The sequence below is a fragment of the Suricata suricatta genome, chromosome 2, assembly GCF_006229205.1.
Source record: "Suricata suricatta isolate VVHF042 chromosome 2, meerkat_22Aug2017_6uvM2_HiC, whole genome shotgun sequence".
Lineage (NCBI taxonomy): Eukaryota > Metazoa > Chordata > Mammalia > Carnivora > Herpestidae > Suricata > Suricata suricatta.
In genome coordinates this window covers 12,457,634-12,476,068 of record NC_043701.1, presented here as the reverse complement: position 1 = coordinate 12,476,068, position 18,435 = coordinate 12,457,634, and the positions used below count along the sequence as shown (strand labels likewise).

The window sequence follows — 18,435 nt, the reverse complement described above, 5'->3', positions numbered from 1 at the left end:
CCGCCCGCCGCCCTCTTGCTGGGGCCCGTGCTCCGATCCGGCCGGGGAAGGCGTCCTCCCCGCCGGCTCCGCCCGAATGTGTGCCTGGCTGGGATTCACGGATGCATGTGTGTGCCCGTGCCCAGGAAACGTCTGGCGGCATGGACGCGCATCCACCTGGGTCCGTCCACCTGTGCCGGGGCGAGGTGCCTTCTCACCTAGGAGTCCGTCGGATAACTGTACCACCGTGAAGTTTTTCACGCCATCATTTTTTTCTTTCTTTTCTTTTTTCTTTTCTTTCTTTCTTTCTTCTTCTTCTTCTTCTTCTTTTTTTTTTTTTTTTTTTTTGTAATGTCCCTGGTCATATGGACCATGACAGAAATGTGTTACATAACCCTGCAAGAGTGGCTAAAGCCAGCGCCCGGCTGAGGCAGCCTTGGCCGCCCTGGTGTTCTTTGGACTTTGGATGTGGCCTGGCCTCCCGGAGCTGTGGGCTTGGGTGTCCGGCCTGAGGCAGTGGCGTGTGCAGAACCCAGTGTGCTGTGCCCTTGAACCAGCTGGATAATGCCTGGCCCGGGCCTTCACCGGACCCTGCCTGGGGCTCATCCATTTCGGTGACTAAATCTCCACACAAGGTGGTGGATGGTCATTTGCTTGCCCTTGGGCTGCGAAGGGGGGTTGAGCTAAATATACAAATGAGGAACGCAGTCCCCCTCCTGTAGGCTAAATGCTGCATAAATAGATTACGATTATGTCATAGATTTTGGCTTGGAAGCAGCAGCCCTGGGCAGTCATTTATTGTCTCCTTGGGAAGAGGAGTTAGATCGTATCCTTACTGTATCTCTGGCACGCAGGACATGCTTCTTCATCAACACCCCTGAGTGACACCCGGTGTCCACTGGGTCGTTCCGAGAGCAGGCCAACTGCTGGGCCTTCCTGAACCTTGGGGGGAATCTAGCATCTGAACAAGTCTCTCCTCTCCGCATTTTTTCTTATTTTAACGTCTATTCCTATTTCTTATTCCCACCTCCTCTGGCTACTTAGCCACTAGATATACCCAAGAGTTGAGGCATTCAAAATATTATTTCTAAATATAAAAGTGGGCTTCATAGAAAATCCTCAATTTCCAAAGCCATCAGCTTTAGTTCTGACTTTTCTCTTTCTCCTCTAAGGGACTCCTTTTTCCTGATCTTTTGTGTGAACCCCCCCGTTTAATACCTTCAAGTTGTGTATGTACCAAGAAACTCATAATCTCCATCCCATATATACTCATATATATTCTATACATAATTTGCTATGTAAACAGAAGACTAAAATGTCCGAACCTCGAAACTAGAACCTTTCCCCCACTTTATTATCTGTGTCCTACTTCACCAACCACCTTGTCTACTTGCAGGTTCCTAGTGTCTTGCATAACAGGTGCACAACCTTAAACCTAGAACCTTTCCCACACTTCATTGATGTGTGTGTCCTAGTTCACCAGCCACCGTGTCTATCTGCAGGTCCCTAGTGCCTTGCATAACAGGTGCACAACAAGCATTTGTCAACTAAGCAGGTGAATAAAAGAGAGACTGAACACCTCGTACAACTGGCTTCTCCTGGCAGGCTTAACTTAGTATCTTGCATGTAACACGTGCTCAAAAATGCTAATGATGGTGATGACAGACCTCTTAAAACACATTCACAGTCTGAAAGGGCTCTACATCTGACCATTGGATTTATATTTTCTGTAGCTACTGCATTTCACGAAATGATAATAAAGGAAATTAATTAAATTTAGCTATTAGAACAGCTATGGTGGGAAAGGAGAGTGAAGGGCAAGAAGAAATGAAGGGCAGTCACATTCAGGGACCCTAGGATGATGTTATATTAAAAAAATTATTTTACATTTATTTTTGAGAGAGAGCGAGCGAGCAAGCGCAAGCAGAGGAGGGGCAGAGAGAGAAGGAGACACACAATTCCAGGAGGCTACCGGCTCTGAGCTGTCAGCACAGAGCCTGACGTGGGGCTCGAACCCAGAAACTGCGAGATCATGCCCTGAACCAAAGTCAGACGCTCAACTGACTGAGCCACCCAGGTGCCCCAGTTGATGTTATGTTTTAAATGAGTTCCCCCAGAATGCCATATATCTAAATTTTAAAATAAAATTTTTACTTTCCCAAATACTGAACACATCTACATTATATATCTATAAGATATAAAACATGTAATGTATATAAAATACAGTATATAAAAGTGATTTTGATCTATAATCTCACCACTGGGTTGGCCGCTGTTAAGATTTTGCCTGTCTTATTTCGCTAGTTCTGGGGTGCAGCTTCTCACTTGCTGGCATTGCTATGGTGACCGCCAGCCCCGCTGAGATGGAGTTCTCACAGAAGAGATTTATGTTTACTTTTGTCAGCCATCTGGAGGCACTGCTAACCGGAGACTGCCTTGAGTTAAGTCCTCTGCTTGAGGTCCTTTGGACCGCGCTGGTAGTGTAAATTCAAAATGCAAGGTAGCGCAAACACCGGCTTATAGTGCAGATTCTTGGGTGATGTGTTTTTCTTCCCTCCAGCCAATGACCAAGTAGAGACCAAGTTTCCCTGCTTGGCCCTGTCCGTGGGGGAGGTTTCTTTGCCACAGGTGTATATAGGGTGTGATACTCAACCCCTCATCGGAGGCATTTTAAAATTCTTAGGGGCCTGTAAAAATAATGCTGTATCTTAAAATACCTGATATAATGAAAAGTGTTCCATGTTTCTGTTGAAATCATACCATATGTCAATTTTTTTCCTTAACATCAGACCATGAATATTTTCCTATCCTATCAGCAACATTTGTATGCATCACTTTAATGGTTGCCATTGTGTGTATGTTTGAAAATTTACTTAACCTTTTTCTCCTTGTTGGACAATCAAGCCCTTCCCCTTTTCTTCGTGCCTAAAGTGTTGGCGAAATTTCAATCTGAACTAACACTACCTATTATATGTCCAGCTCTGCACACAGTACTGGAGCGGCTGTTAGAAAAGCAAATACTCTTCTCATCTGGCTGATAGCCTGGCAGATATCAGGTAAGAAATGAAATACAGAAGGACAGGTGTCTGGGTAGGTACAGTCAGCTTTTCTGGTTGTTGACTTATGTAGGACAGATTGCCAGAGGCAGCAATATTGGGTTAAAATGTATTTGTGTTTTTAAGGTTCTTGATAATCCTGCCAGATTGTTCGTTCACGGGTGTATAAGGGTATCCATTTCATTTTTGTCGCAATTAGATATTGCCATTTAAAGTACTTTTTGCCAATTTGTCAGAGGAATGTGGCACTTTTAAAAGTTTGTTTATTTTGAGAGGCTGGGGGCAAAGAGAGAGGGAGAAAGAGAATCCCAAGCAGGCTCCGTACAGCCAGTGCAGAGCCCAAGGTGGGGTTCCAACTCACAAACCATGAGATCATGGCCTGAGCCACCCAGGCGCCCCTTGGCGTTTTGTTTTTAAGTTAACATTTTGTGACTGAATCTAATCATGTTCTCAAAAATATATATTGGTGATTTGTGGTTCCTCTTTGGTGTCTTATCTGTTCATATGCCTTTTCCTCACTTCTGGGGTCTTCATGCTCTTGTTATCAATTTACACGAGTTTTTTATACAGTAATAATATTAATCTTTTGTCTGGCATAATTTTTATTAATATTATTTACAATTTATCATATGACTTCAATACTGCTTAATTGCTTTATGAAATTTAGAAGTTCTAAGTCTTATGTTGTCAAATTTATCAGTTCTTTTTGTGATTTCTTATGTTGCTTGGACATTTAGAAAGTTGGTCCCCACCCAGAAATTTTATCAATATTCACTTTCATTCTTTTAGTTATTTATATGTTGGTTTTCCACTTTTGATTTCTTCATCTAAGCCATGGTTATGTTGATATGTGATATGAAGTGAGAGTTTAAAATTTTTCTTGAATAGGTAATCAATAATTGCTATATCACTTATTGAATAATTCTTTCAATTCCTATGATTTATAATTCCCCTTGAAATTACAATATTAACTTCCTGCTATTTACTAATTTATGTATTCTTCACCATTGATGTGACTATTCTTACAAGTTTCATAAGTTTTAAGTTTTTTGGAGAGGTAGTGTTCTCTATCCTTAAAAATATCTTCAGCTATTTCTTTGACAATTATTTTCCCATGTGAAAATTATTTAAAATAATTTTATCCAGTTAAAAAAACCCTATGAGCTTTTTCATTCAAACTGCCCAAGAATTACATATTTACTGGAGAAGAACCAATATCCTTATATAACTAAGCCATTCTATTCTCTCTTGGAGGAATCGTCTTCCATCCAGGGAAGGAGCAGGTTACACTATCTCCATGACCAGACTGCATCTTTCATTGACCAGGGCAAATGTTAGTGGTCCAGACAAGATCCAGACTGTGGGACGAGCTGAGGTGTAACAGGGTGAAATGAAGAATGTGAATAAACGGCTTGAAAAAAATAATCTTCCTAGTGGTCCAAGGAATATCTGTACCCTTATCTGTCCTGTGAACTTAAGTCCCACCCATCCTGAGGACCCAGACCTCAGGGCATCCAAGGATGCCCTGGGGAAGCTGATCTGTTCCAGACTCCTGCCTCCCTAACATCTACTGCATACATTAGGCCATATTAGCTATACGTCAGCCCCGCCTGCGCTGTCTCCTTCAGATCACCTGTGCTGCAGGCACGCGCTGGTTTGACCCAGGCTGAAAGCACAATAAATCATGTTCCACGTATGCTGGGCTCCGGATGAGGCAGAAGTGGTTAGGGATTAATAAAATGAATAGTCAAAATTACTAAGTTATTTAAAACCAACACATTCCTCCCTTTTAGGCCTCTGGGATTTGCAATGTAGTTGGAAACCTAAAATCTGAAACTTCATGAAAGGTATTCATTCTGCCCCAGTGTCCACCAGGGGGATACATAGACTGCGGGGCTGCACCTTGATTCGGAGCACCTGCTGTGCGCCACATCCTGTTCCGGGTGACTGGAGACATCCGGCGAGAGTTAAACCCCTGTCCCGATGGCATTTAGATTCTATTAGGGGTCAGGTGGGGAGACACAATGTTAAAAATGAACCACTAAAAAAACAAAGTAAAATGCACCATTAGATGTATAAATATGACGTAGTGATAAATGTGAAGCAGCGTGAAGCAGGTTAAGAGAGTCAGAGAATAGATGGTGGGAACTCCGTGGGTTGTCACGGAAGTTGACATCTGTCTCTGACAGATAAGCCCTGGAGGAAGCCAGGAGCTGAGTGAGACACGTGGGGAAAGATTTTGGTGTCTGGAGGAACAGTGAGCAGTCTGGAGCCAGACAGGCTGTGGGGCGGGTCCTCTGGCCCCTCGGGCCCCTCGGGCCTCCCTCCGAGCAGGGGCTGGCTCCGCATTCTCAGTGAAATGGGAGGCCCTGGGGGTGTGAGTGCAGGACTCTTGCAGAAGGACCCCTTGACTACCGTTGTAGAACAGACTGAAGGGAGGCCAGCTGTGAGGCCAGCCGGAAAGCAGGGGGTGCCAGTAGGAGGCCCGGGAACTGAAGGGATTTCTCCTAGACTGGACGCAGGGGTGCAGAGACAGCAGTCAGTGATTACAGTTGCTCAGCATGTTTCCAAGAGGAGAAAGATGTGGGAGGAGCAGGTTTGGTGTCAACCCCGGGAGTGTGGGTTTGGCCATGTTAAGACACAGATGCCCTATTGGACACCCAGAGGGAGGCTGGATTCGGCAGCTACAGAGCCGAGGTTCAGGAGAGAGGTCCGTGGTGCACGTGTACACTCGTGGGTCACTGGGTTGCAGAGGGCTTACAGCCGTGGGCTGCATGCTGTTCCAAGAAGTGAGTGTGCACAGAGAAGAAAGCAGGGGAGACTGAGCCCAGGGACCTGCAGCGTTCAGAGGTCAGGAGACGCAGAGGGGTGGACAGAGTGATTGAAGCACTTGATGGACCAGTTTAAAATATATACATATATTATTTTCATTTAAAATTTATTTATTTATTTATTTTAGAGACAGAGTATGCGAATGGGGGAGGGGCAGAAAGGGAGGGAGAGAGGGAATTCCAAGTAGGCTACACACCCAGCATGGAGCCTGATGCAAGGCTTGATCCCAGGACCCTGGGATCATGACCCGAGTTGACATCAAGAGTGGGACGCTTAAGTGACTAAGACACCTAGGCGCCCTAATATCTAATTTTTAGATATTATTTTAACATTCTAATAAGTAGCTCTCCATGACAAAGATTAATCAAATTGCACATGGCACATAGAGTGAGCAGCAATTTCCTTCTCCTCCAACCCTCCTGCACCCCTTCTCCCCGACTCAGAGACTGCCACTTCTGCAGGTTCTGTATTTAGCTTTTCTGGAGGTTACCTTCTATGGAAGAGCTTTAATTCTTCCTTATCACATTTCCCACCAAATCATCAAGTATTTGCTTTGTTTTGTTTTAGGAAGGTAAGACCTCAGTGTGGGGATCTTGTAATTGCATCAGAAGCATGATTTGGGCGCCTGGGTGGCTCAGTCGGTTAAGCCTCCAACTTTGGCTCAGGTCATGATCTTATGGTCCGTGGGTTCGAGCCCTGCATTGTATTCTGTGCTGACAGCTCAGAGCTTGGAGCCTGCTTCAGATTCTGTGTCTCCCTCTCTCTCTGCTCCTCCCCTGCTCACACTCTGTCTTAAAAATAAATAAACATTAAAAAAAAATTAAGAAGCATGAAGAAGTGGCTGGGAATGTCTGACCAAGTTACTAGCAACTTCTTGAGCCCAGCCTTGGGGGCAGAGAGATGGTAAGTCAAGATCTGCATGCTTTCCCCTTCAGGGATGAAGCAACACTTCCATTTGTAATGAGAGACTGGGCAAGACAAGGACAAAAAGGCCAAGAGGCTGAAGTGGGCGGGGACCTCGGAGATACCGTCTAGTCTCCTGGTTTCCTCAGCGAGTTGGAGAGAACTCCCCCCTGAGTCGACAAGCCTCACAGGCCCTAGGATTGTGGCGCTGTTGCCTCACAGGGTGCATTCCGGTGATAAAGGCCGACTTTCCCCTCTAGCACCTTCGAGTTCCCTCAGGTTTGCCTCCAGCCTTCAGAGCCCAGGCCTAACAGGCTGGAGGCCGGGAAAGTCGTTTCCAGCCTTAGTCCTCCTCAGGTCTTCACTTCCTGTCCTGGAGCTGCCAGCTTCCCAGAAAGCCTCATGGTAAAAATCTCCCTTTCTTGCTTGGGAAAGCAGACCTCCTGATGGTTTCCGATGGGGCAGACTCATTGAATATACCATAACCCAACACCAGTGTTTTTTCAGAATCCGGAATGACTCCGACTTAGTTCAGTATTCAATAAATAATGTGCTGAAGAGCTTCACTTTGGCTTGCTCGCGCATTTTTTTACGGTTCTCCCTCCTGAGGGAACAATGAGGCCAGCATATCCTTCCTTGAAGCCACAGACTCTCAAACAAATATCTTGTTCTCCACGGCCTTGGCTTTACTTTTGCAAAGGAGCAGTCTACCCCAAAGGTGAATATCATTTCCCACCTCTTTGAAATCAATTTGAATGGACAAACTTTCCCATGGGGGTTCCAAAGACCTCAGCACCAAGGTTTGGTCAGTTAGGGATCTTAGCCCTGAGGTGCAAAGTTGGCTTCTTCCTTTTACATCTTATCACCCAGGGAACACTGCTTTCCTCTAGTGTAGCAACCCCTGATACAGTAAGAAAAATATTCAAACTTTTAAAAAGTAAAACACTGAGTATTTTATTTATTTATTAATAATTTTTTTCTTTTTTAAAAAATGTTGATTCATTTTTGAAACAGAGCAAGAGCAAGCTGGGGGATGGCAGAGAGAGAGAGAGAGAGAGGGAGGGAGAGTTAGAGAGAGAGAGAGAGAGAGAGAGAGAGAGAGAGAGAGAGAGAGAGGGAGACAGAGGATCCAAAGCAGGCTCTGCACCATCAGCAGAAATCCCAATGCAGGGCTCAAACTCATAAATCTCAAGATCATGACCTGAGCCAAGGTCAGACCCTTAACCAACTGAGCCACCCGCGAGCCCCTGTTTATTTATTTTTTAAGTTTATTCATTTATTTTGAGAGAGAGAGAGAGCAGGGAAGGGGCAGAGAGAGAAGGAGAGAGAGAATTTGAAGCAGGCCCTGCACCATCATCACAGAGCCCCACATGGGGTTTGAACTCACAAATTGTAAGATCGTGACCTGAGCTGAAATTGAGAGTCAGACACTCAACCAACGGAGCTACTCACGTGCCCCAAACACTGAGTACTTTAAATCAAACTGAGATATGTTAATTTTACTTTCCCAAGTGCAGTCTATTCAAAAACAATTTCAGGAACACCCACTAGGTGTCAGGCATTCCCCTCTTGCCACAGATTACCAGGGGTCCCCCTTTGACACCTCATCTCATGACGTGAAGGTTTTTTTCTGGGATTGCTGCCTAGGGCGTTAACATGCAGTGAAGCAAAGACAGCATTGTTTATCAAGTACAGAAACTGAGAACAAAGAGTAAGAGTAAAGTATGACACCCCAAATAGTCAGGCTCTGGGCCATCACGGTCAGCAACTGCCCACTTCTCACTGTTCTACTTTCCAAATTGGGAGGATCATTTTTGTTCTTGTTATTATGCCTTTCTTATTCTGAAACCTTAGCACAATCATTTGCCCGAGTGACAATTTGTGACGGTGACGGGTGAATGGCGCCAGTTCCTAACAAGGTCGCAGCTGATGACATGGGGCCCAAACCGTCGTGACAGCACAGCTCCCTCCCTAGATAAGAGCCCTAGTGCGGCCAGAAATAAGGGTGAGAATTCTAGCAATGCCGAGGGGAAAGGGGGAGGTGGTGACGGTAAAGTACGAGGTGGTCTAACTAGTTAACACCCCATCACACAGCCTGCCGTGACCTGCCTGCAGGCCTGTGTGCACTCAGAGCTTTGGGCCCGTCCTATCCTGCTTCAGAGCAGAGCCGGCTCCCAGACGGCCTGGCCAGGTCAGAGTGACCGGCCGCCGCCTGAGGCGGGAATACTGGTCACCACCAAGATTGTAGGGAAGGAATGATGTCACATGGCCTGCCGATCTGTGAACTAAAACACTCCTCCATCCAGCATCTCAGTTAATAGCAATTTCTTGCCTTATACTCTGAGTCCTCCTTTCCTCGTTGATGACGGCAGTGTCTCTGACCCCTCTGCGATGGCGAAACCCCGAGACGGGGAGCCGTGAGCCTCTGTGTGCGACGGGCAGTATTATTTGCCCTCGGGAATGACTTGGGAAGGTTTGCGTGGGTGGGGCGGGCTAGGGAAGGGCAAAGGTCCGGACAGTGTGCACACTTAGAAAAAGCTGGAGCAGCAAAAGGCTTTTAGCTGCAAAACTACTTTCACATCCTCCCAGTTGGCTTCACTTGGATTAACAGCCTCGTGGGTTTGGGTCAGACTTGGGAAAGGCCGAGAGAGGAGAAGGGCGTGGAGGGATAAAGAGAGAAGAAATGGAAGAGAGGTGATGGGCAACGAATAACCGAAGGCTGTGAGAGAAGAGAAATTAAATTTGTTTCCGTCGAGATCACGCTATCCTCAGCACCACTCTCTTTGGGCCCACATTTAACGTGTAAATAATTCCATGTGTCCAGGACTTCCGGAGTCTCTTCTGAAGTTACAGCAGGGCTCATGTACATCATTTTCCTTTTTCATGATTACCTTTCACATAGTTTCTCCTTTAAAGTGATATTCATGGCTTTTTTATTCTTCAAAGAGTTTTTTAAAATTTTTTAAAATGTTTTTTATTTATTTTTGTGAGAGATAGAGTATGAGTAGGGGAGGGGCGGAGAGAGAGGGAGACAGAGAATCTGAAGCAGGCTCAGGGTCTGAGCTGTCAGCACAGAGTCCGATGGGGGGCTCGAACTTGCCAACTGCGAGATCATGACCCGAGCATAAGTCGGTTGCTTAACTGAGTGAGCTACCCAGGCGTTCCTCAAAGGGTTTTTTACTCTTCCCATGGGGACCTCTCTGAGAAAGAAATTAAATGATGTAGGTTAAACAGTAAAAAAAAAATTTTTTTTATACAAAATAAGGTATTTGGGTTCAAAGTAATTGCCATTTTCAAGAAATACATACCTGCTTCTCTGTGTCACTGATCTTTTCTAGGCTTTCTTTTTGTCAGTTTAAAAATTTGTCCTGGGGTGTCTAGGTGGCTCCGTAGGTTAAACATCCAACTTCAGCTCAGGGAATGATCTCACAGTCAGTGGGTTCGAGCCCCACATTGGGTTCTGTGCTGACAGCGCAGAGCCTGGAGCCTGCTACCGATTCTGTGTCTCCCTCTCTCTCTGCCCCTCCTCTGCTCTCACTCTCTCTATCAAAAATAAATAAATATTAAAAATTTTTGTCCTATTCCTGAAAAGTTTTAACTGCTGATACCTGGGGGCGGGTGGAGGATGTGAGATGCCTGAATCAGGGCAGGTGTGCCCAGCAAAAATCTAAGGTACTGCTCCGGTAGGGGGATGAACTCCAGCCATGATAAGTTAGGAGGCCATTTAAGGATGATTATGATATCCTGGTGATGCTGAGTTCCAATTAACTGCGGGCAGCCACTGGGCAGTGGGTGGGGGAGAGAGGAGAGCCTGGTATTTCTAAACGGTAGGTGGAAAAGAGTGAAAATCTTTTCTTTCCAATAACGAGCTTGTTCTCAAATTGGCTAATGGGTATTTTTAAAGCCATGCTAAATTAAAGGAATCCAACTATCTCACCAGTATTTTGTAGCACATGGGTTCAAGGAGACGACGTGGGATACCCAGAAGGGCTCCATAAATTGGACTTAATTGCTCTAAGAGACACTGGAGCTTCCTTTAATCAGAATGGAAATAAGGAGAAGCTGAGGTCTCACAGATATGTGGTACTTAAGGGAGGTGTGCCTCTTTGTGGCTGTTAGTGGGCAGAAGGAAAGACTGGCTAAAATTGCAGGATTTGCCAGCTGAATTCTTTTCTCCTCCTTACTCCTCAGCTCCCTAGTGCTCCCTCCTGAGAGGCCCCCCTGCCTGTGCTATAGAGCTCCCCGGGCTGAGATGGATGACGGCAGAATTGACAAGGAATTAAAGCAAAAGTTAAACTTTTCCTACTGCGAAGAAGAGGGTGAGCACGAAGGGGAGAAGGAGGCACGAGAGAGCAGAGGGGCCCAGAGCCAAACCCCAGACAAGTCTCAAGTTCAGGCATCAGAGGCAAAGTACACAACCCCCAGACCTTCCATTAATAGCGTCTGTGACATCGGCACATTTGAGGAAAAAGACACGAGTCCAGAACATGGTCTGAGGACTCCTGTGTCACACTCTCACAAATGTCCCGGGACACCAGCCCCACTAGATGGCAGGAGCAAGCTGCTGCATTGCGAGAGCCCCTTCACTCCCAAAGTAAGTAAGTTGTGGGAGAAAGCGGACCCAAGTCCCCAAGATCTGTGTGCCTTTGGTTCCACTGATGGGGACGAAGGATGTGTTTGTGTGTGTCTGGCAGATGACCTATTTATTGGTGAAAATGAAGTCGAGTTCAACGTTCGCAGAAAACAGACTAAATGCTGTGCTAGCTGTCTTCTCAAAACATTGATGTCAGCAACTATTGGGTGTAGGCCACAAATAAATCTTGGTAGGGAAAAACCTCCTCGTTAAAGAACATTGGAACCAAAGGACTATTTTTTAGAAGTGTTTATTTTGAGAAAGAGAGGGTGAGGCGCACGTGCAGGAGCGCATGAGAGAAAGGAGGGGCAGAGAGGCAGACAGAGCATCCCAGGCAGGAACTGGACGTAATGTTAAGGTCTAGAGCCCTACTGTGCATTCTGCAAAGGAGAAGCTTAAGGTTTCAAGAGATCAACTGGGTTTTCTCTCAATCCGTGGCAGAGGCAGGACCAGAAACCTGATCTTTCGGTCACAGTCTACTACTGTTCTTTCCATTACGCCAACCAGCTCTACTTTTTAATTATTTACTAATATTTCCTAATAAAAGAGTGTTCACACTCACTGTTGGAACATAGTCACGTATCTTTGCTGCTGCTCTTTCCAGAAGGAAGTCCTCCCCTCTCCTCGGACTAGTGAGAGACAGGCTCTTCTGTTCTGTGGGAGCAAAGAGGTAACTTGTTGATACTTCTTTATAAGCTGGGGAGGGCAAATAGGCAAAGGTCTCAAGTAGTTAGCTTCGTCCTTTATTCTTGCTGTGATTATGCTCCTGTTATATCTACGCGTCATTAAAACCGGGGTTGGGGCGGGGTGACCGCTGACGGACTAGTGCTATGGTGTGTGAGCCTCAGTATTGGTTTTAGCTCTGCTTTCTGCTGGCTCAGCTTGAGGTACTTAAGGCCATCAGAACATCTGCGCTTCTGATTGTAGCACTTACTGTCAGCAGGTCTCTCTAGTTTCTGCTGAGTATGCGCACCACGTCTACCAGGAAGTACTACACTTCTTGTCTGTATTGTAGACAGACTGCTTTAATATGCTTAGGTGTCCACTGTGGGTTTTTCAATGGTCCAACACCTTTTATTTTTTTGAGAAGCCAGTGTGGGCAAGGGGCACAAGACATAGTTTCTGCCCTCAAAGTGCTTACAATCAGCAGAGAGATAGTGGGGGATGTGTGTATAGACACTATATGACAAGTGCTTTCAGAGTGGTTTTGATGTATGTAAATTAGGTGGAGAGTGGGCTGAAAGAACATGGCTCTGAGCAAGACTACACAGGAAAGAATATGGGACATGGTATGCATATTTCATTCATTCACTTAAAACAAGTACGTTGATATCAGACCTTCTGCTGACACACCATTAACCGCATCAAAAAGTGCCCATAAAATGAATACAGATAAACAACCGAAACAATAAGGTTCGGATCAGGCATGCTGAAAAAGGATTGGGAATTAAGTCTCAAGATCAGGAATGACTTTCCTGAGAGCAGTTTCAAGGAGGAGTTGGTATGAGCCAGGTAAAGAAGAAGGGAATGAGAACTTGAAGTCGATGGAAGAGCATCTATTGAGTTAAGAGGGAAAAGATCATGTCACATCTAGTAATTGCATGTTACTCAGTGACAGGGGCCTGTGCGTGAGAGGGTGCAGGCAGTGAGGCCAGAGTAGGTAGCCAGGAGCTAGATCAAGATTTTACCTTTTTTTTTAAAAAAAATTTTACCTTTATTTTTGAGAGTGAGACACAGAGACAAAGAGTGCAAGCGTGAGAGGGGCTGAGAGAGAGGGAGACACAGAATCCAAAGCAGGCTCCAAGCTCTCTGCTGTCAGCATGGAGCTTGATTTGGGGCTCGAACTCCTGAACTGGGAGATCATGACCTGAGCCAAAGTTGGACGCTTAAATAACTGAGCCACTCAGGTACCCCCAAGATTTTATCTTGAAAGCTTTCAGGCAGTCATCAAATGGTTTTGATCAGAGGTCTTTTTGAAGAACTGACCTCCATGTGAAGGCTGGCATGTTGTGGGAGAGACCTTGAGGCAGAGCAGTGTTCATAACAAATTGGTTGACAAAGGAGAAAGGCCTGGATTAGGTCAGTGGTGGACAGTGAGAAATCGAGAGCTGTTTAGGATTTGGTAAGTGACTATGATGTGGGATTGTCGAGCTCCATGGTCAAGAAAGAATTTTTAAGACCTTGTATAATGCAAAAAGATGTCTTTATTACAGCATGGGGCCAGGACCTGTGGGCAGAGAGATCTGCATTGTCATTATGAGGAGTGACTGATTATATATATATATATATATATATAGCTTTTCTATCCTATGGAGGCAACAGTGATGTCAGGGCTCCAGGAAAGTCACCTAGGAGTCTATAGGCTCCTGGAGATTGATTACTGTGTTATTCTTGCAAATCATTGAGACACTTACAGACTACAGTGGAGTTTCATGTCCTACATGACTGTGTTCTTAGGCAGTTACTAGTGCCTGAGGAATGTTCTATATCCCACCTTAAGTGGGGGGAAGGGGAGACTTGTGGGATGTCAGCTCCTATTTTGTTCTCAGCTTTTTGTTTTCTCATCGAGTTCCCTCCTGAACAATCTGACCCTTAAATCTTTAAGATTGTTGGAGGCAGAAGGTCTCATCTTTTGTTGCTTCTTCCTGCTGAACAGGGGCATAGTGATATCCCTACCAATGGGCCAACAGTGTTCAGTTGGGGAACAGAGAGAGAAGTTACGGAAGGCAGAGGCAGCTGGGTCCGGTGTGGACAGCAAAAAAGTATCTCTGTGGTTGGTAAGGAAGATCTTCATTGTCGTTTGAAGGGGAGCCTGAGATCTTCCACGGGCTCATGAGAGGGAGAAGGCGTGTCAGTTTGTTCATCGGTTTTCTGTGAAGGAGGTACAGGTTTTATTCTAGATATGAGCCCAGGAAGAGTGTCCCTCTAATTTTACTGCAGTGAGACTACATAATATGACCCATTACAGACCTTTCTATTTTTAAAAATTAGTTTATTTATTTATTTTGAGAGAGAGAGATAGAGAGAACAAGCACATGTGTCTGTGCATGAACATGGGAAGGGGAAGGGCAGAGAGAGAGGGAGACAGAGAATCCCAATCAGGCTCTACACTGTCAGCACGAGCCTGACACGGGGTTCGAGCTCACAAACTGTGAGATCATGACCTGAGCTGAAATCAGGAGTCAGACACTCAACCAAGTTCCCCAGGGGGCCCTTGGACCTTTCCGTTTTGGATATAAGGCCCCTGATGTATTAGATTTCCAATATTTTAAATAAATCACATCTCTGGGGCTTACATGAGATGGACTTCCAGTTATAGTTAAATCAGGTTTCAGGAGTATGTGATCAGTGAATACTTAATATAATGAATACTTAATATTCATTAAGTAACTTATGAATTAAACCAGCCTTGAGTGAATAATAAAATATTAGAATATTCACCCAATAACTGGTCCACTGTAAGAAATGGTCTTCTATACAACAACTCAAAGGGCTGAGTCCTAGAGGTTGTATTAGAGCTGTCCTCATCTTGAGATGTCATCTTGGTAAGAGAATATCCCAGTTTTCCTGGGTCTCTAGACTAAGTTTAGCAAGGTGTCATTTTAAAGTATGATGCACTTTCCCCACCTTTCCAGAGGATTGTGGAAGCCAGGATGAATGTAGAAAACATTTAATTTTTAAACCTTGTGTTATTTGTTGAGTTATTTGTGCAGTAAAAGAAGGACTATTGTCACTTTGGAGGGATTGTGGAAGGGAAAAACCTAGCAATAATTTCTTGCAACAAAACTTTGGTGACTTTTGTGACTCTTTCAGTTTTACATGGAAAGGCCTTGATCCATCCAGTGAAAATCTTAACAAACCCTCGTAGGAACAGATAGCCTTTGCACGGAGGCATTTGTGTGAACTTAAGCTGCCAGTCCTCTCCTGAATATGTTCCATGCCTTTCCACAGGTTTTGAAAGGGAAGGGGGCTTGGACTGTGCCTTCCAGATTCACTTGTGCACAAGTACACAGGATTGGCAGACTTGTTTTATTGTAGCTGTTAAATTCACTCCATCAAATATATTTTTAATTCAATGTTTTAAAGCATTTTTGCCCAAATGAGTAGCCTGGTGTAAACCCTATATTACTGTCCATTGGTTATTTTTGGGTGTAAAGATTTCCCCTCATTATTAACAAGCCAGTCCTGTGCATTTTTTTCAATGCCCTTGTTCCTGGGCTATATGAATTTCTTGGTCTGAATAGACCCTAGCTTGCCTTTTGTTCTCTCATCAACTTGATGGAAAAGTTGAGGGAAAGGGAGAGAGCCAGGGTCCTGTGAGTCTTCTGCTTTGTTTGACTGAATAGATCATACCTTGAATCAAGATAGTTGATGCTAGAGGACGAACACGTTTGGAGAAAGCAGAGATGTCTTGTAAATCATTGGATAAATGGGTCTGGAGTGCAGGAGAGCAAACTAAATTGGAGATCTAAATTTGCATATCATTAGCATTTTGGAAGTTGTTGAAGCCTTGGGTGCAGATAAGCTCAAGTAGCCTGGGTGCACAGAGTAAGAAGAGAAGTGGTCCAAGTTAGGAATTCTGGAAAGGACAAGATTTGAGGAGCGGGAAAAGAACAGAGCTTGGGAGAGAAACTGGAAATGCCACTGAAGAATGCACGCTTTATGAGGAATATCATTTGGATCGGAGGGGGGGGGCACGGATCATCAGTGGTGTTATTACTAAAGACATGGATGCAAAGGAAAGAAGCATTGACTTAGTTCAGCCTTGCCCAAGGGATAGGACTAGAAATCATATGAAGTGAACTCAGGTCACCATAAAGACTTCCTAGAGGAACTACCTAAAAATAGAAGAGCTTCCTAAGGAGGCAGTAGGTGTCTGTGTCTAAGTTGATGATCACTTGGTAGGAACACTGTAGGAGGGATTTGGGCATCAGAGGAGAGATTGTACCAACTGGGCCTCTAAAGTCTTTCTAAGTCCTGAGACACTATGATGTGGTATCTTGAAGGTGGGAGGTATTCCTCAATTTCCTTTTCCCTCTATCCTATGTAACAGAGCTGTTACTTCTAGAATTAGCTATACTCCTTAGAACACATTTATACTTTCAATCTGGACATCTTTCCAGAAATTTCCAATCTGTCCTACTTCTAGGCAGAACTTCCTTTAATAAACCTTGTTCCAAACTAAGTTCTTTTGGATTTCGACAAGAATTACTCATAATTCTATTATTCTGGCAATAAAAATCCATGTTAATATAATTGTATTATGTACCGTAAGTGGAGCTCAAAAAATCTATCGGCCTTCATATTTCCAGATTAGGAATTCTGATATTGTCTGCCTTGATGTGGATCCTTTTCCTTTTGTCAGGAATTGTCTAGGCTCTTTTTTGTTGTCCCTGAAGTGTGGCCACCAGAATGCGCATCATTCTAGGTGTGGATGCCCCACTGTTTCATATGTGATGGATACATTTTACTTTCCATATAATCATCAGCATCATAAAAGAAAACCTGCCTCTCAGGGACTGATTTACTGTAATGCTATGTTCATTGCCTGAGTCACACAGACAACTGAGAAATACAGCTCGGCCGTACTTCCTGTGAGCAAGTACTCCTCAGTTCTGTAATACACTTACAGGAAGAGTGTGCATTTATCATTGGTAGCTTTGTCCAAAAATAGCCCCAGGATTGTTCACCCCATAAACTCTTGTAAAACTCTTGTAAAAACTTGACTCCAGCAATGACCTTTTTCTTCACTTAAAAAAAAAAATAAAGGTTAGGTTTACTGTGTATGGTCTGTAGTTTCCTTCAATTCTGCTTTTATCATTTTGGATTTCTAATTTTAATATTCATTCTTTGTATCCTTATATTCTTGAATTACGTTTTTATATAGTGAATCACATTATAGTCTAGTTTCTGCTTCTACTCTGAAAGCCATGGGTAAAGACTGTCAAATAATGGCATTCTTTTAGAAAGAGCTGCACAGTATGGTGTACTTGAGGTTATATCATGGCCCTGTGTCTACTGCTCTGCTCTTGGAGACCCATGACAGAGCTGTTCCTCTGGCTCCTGACTTACGTCATAATGCCAGTCTGCTGTCTCATCAGATTTCTGTCTTTGGCCTGTCACCTCTCTCCTTTGGTTTAGCTCTGATTAGTTTGTAGGCCTGTGTTTTCTTACTGTACCCCACTTGGAGTGGCAAGTTCTTATTTTCCTACTTATTGGTATACTGATTATAGCCTCTACAAAGCTCAGATAATTATTTTTCAAGTTCTTTGCCCCACTTTATGGAACTCTTCTCATTTTGGTGTTATATTTTAAGTGGAACTGGAAATTTCTTCCATGTTTATACAGTCTATGAAATCTTTCCTGTACAAAGTGAATATTTCTGCAAGATTGATGAGCTGTTGACGAATGGACTGTGCATTCCTTTTTTTTAAAAAATAGTTTATTGTCAAATTGGTTTCCATACAACACCAGGTGCTCTTCCCCCAAGTGCCCTCCTCCATCACCATCACCTCTTTTCCCCCCTCCCCTTTCCCTTCAACCCTCAGTTAATTTTCAGCATTCAATAGTCTCTCAAGTTTTGCATCCATCTCTCTCCCCAACTCTCTTTACCTCTTCCCCTCCCCCAGGTCCTCCATTAGGTTTCTCCTGTTTTCCTGTTAGACCTATGAGTGCAAACATATGGTTTCTGTCCTCCGCCTGACTTATTTCGCTTAGCATGATACCCTCAAGGTCCATCCACTTACCTATAAATGGCCATATTTCATTCTTTCTCATTGCCATGTAGTACTCCATTGTGTATATATATCATATCTTCTTGATCCACTCATCTGGTGATGGACATTTAGGCTCTTTCCATGTTTTGGCTATTGTTGACAGTGCTGCTATGAACATTGGGGTACATGTGCTCCTATGCATCAGCATTTCTGTATCTCTTGGGTAAATCCCTAGCAGGGCTATTGCTGGGTCATAAGGGAGTTCTATGGATAGTTTTTTGAGGAACCTCCACACTGTTTTCCAGAGCGGCTGCAC

General features: G+C 44.3%; 2 protein-coding genes across 2 annotated transcripts in view; one reads left to right on the top strand and one right to left on the bottom strand.

Moving 5' to 3' along the window:
- DENND11 (DENN domain containing 11) overlaps positions 1 to 280 on the bottom strand; it is a 45,268-nt gene extending 44,988 nt beyond the window's left edge. The window contains exon 1 of the mRNA XM_029922488.1: positions 198 to 280. The gene's annotated coding sequence lies outside the window, so the exon portion shown is untranslated. The remainder of the gene's footprint in view (positions 1 to 197) is intronic.
- Positions 281 to 11,022: 10,742 nt separating this feature from the next.
- Positions 11,023 to 18,435, top strand: part of WEE2 (WEE1 homolog 2) — a 30,848-nt gene continuing 23,435 nt past the window's right edge. Inside the window, exon 1 of the mRNA XM_029922483.1 lies at positions 11,023 to 11,364. Coding sequence (XP_029778343.1) covers positions 11,023 to 11,364 — 342 coding nt within the window. The remainder of the gene's footprint in view (positions 11,365 to 18,435) is intronic.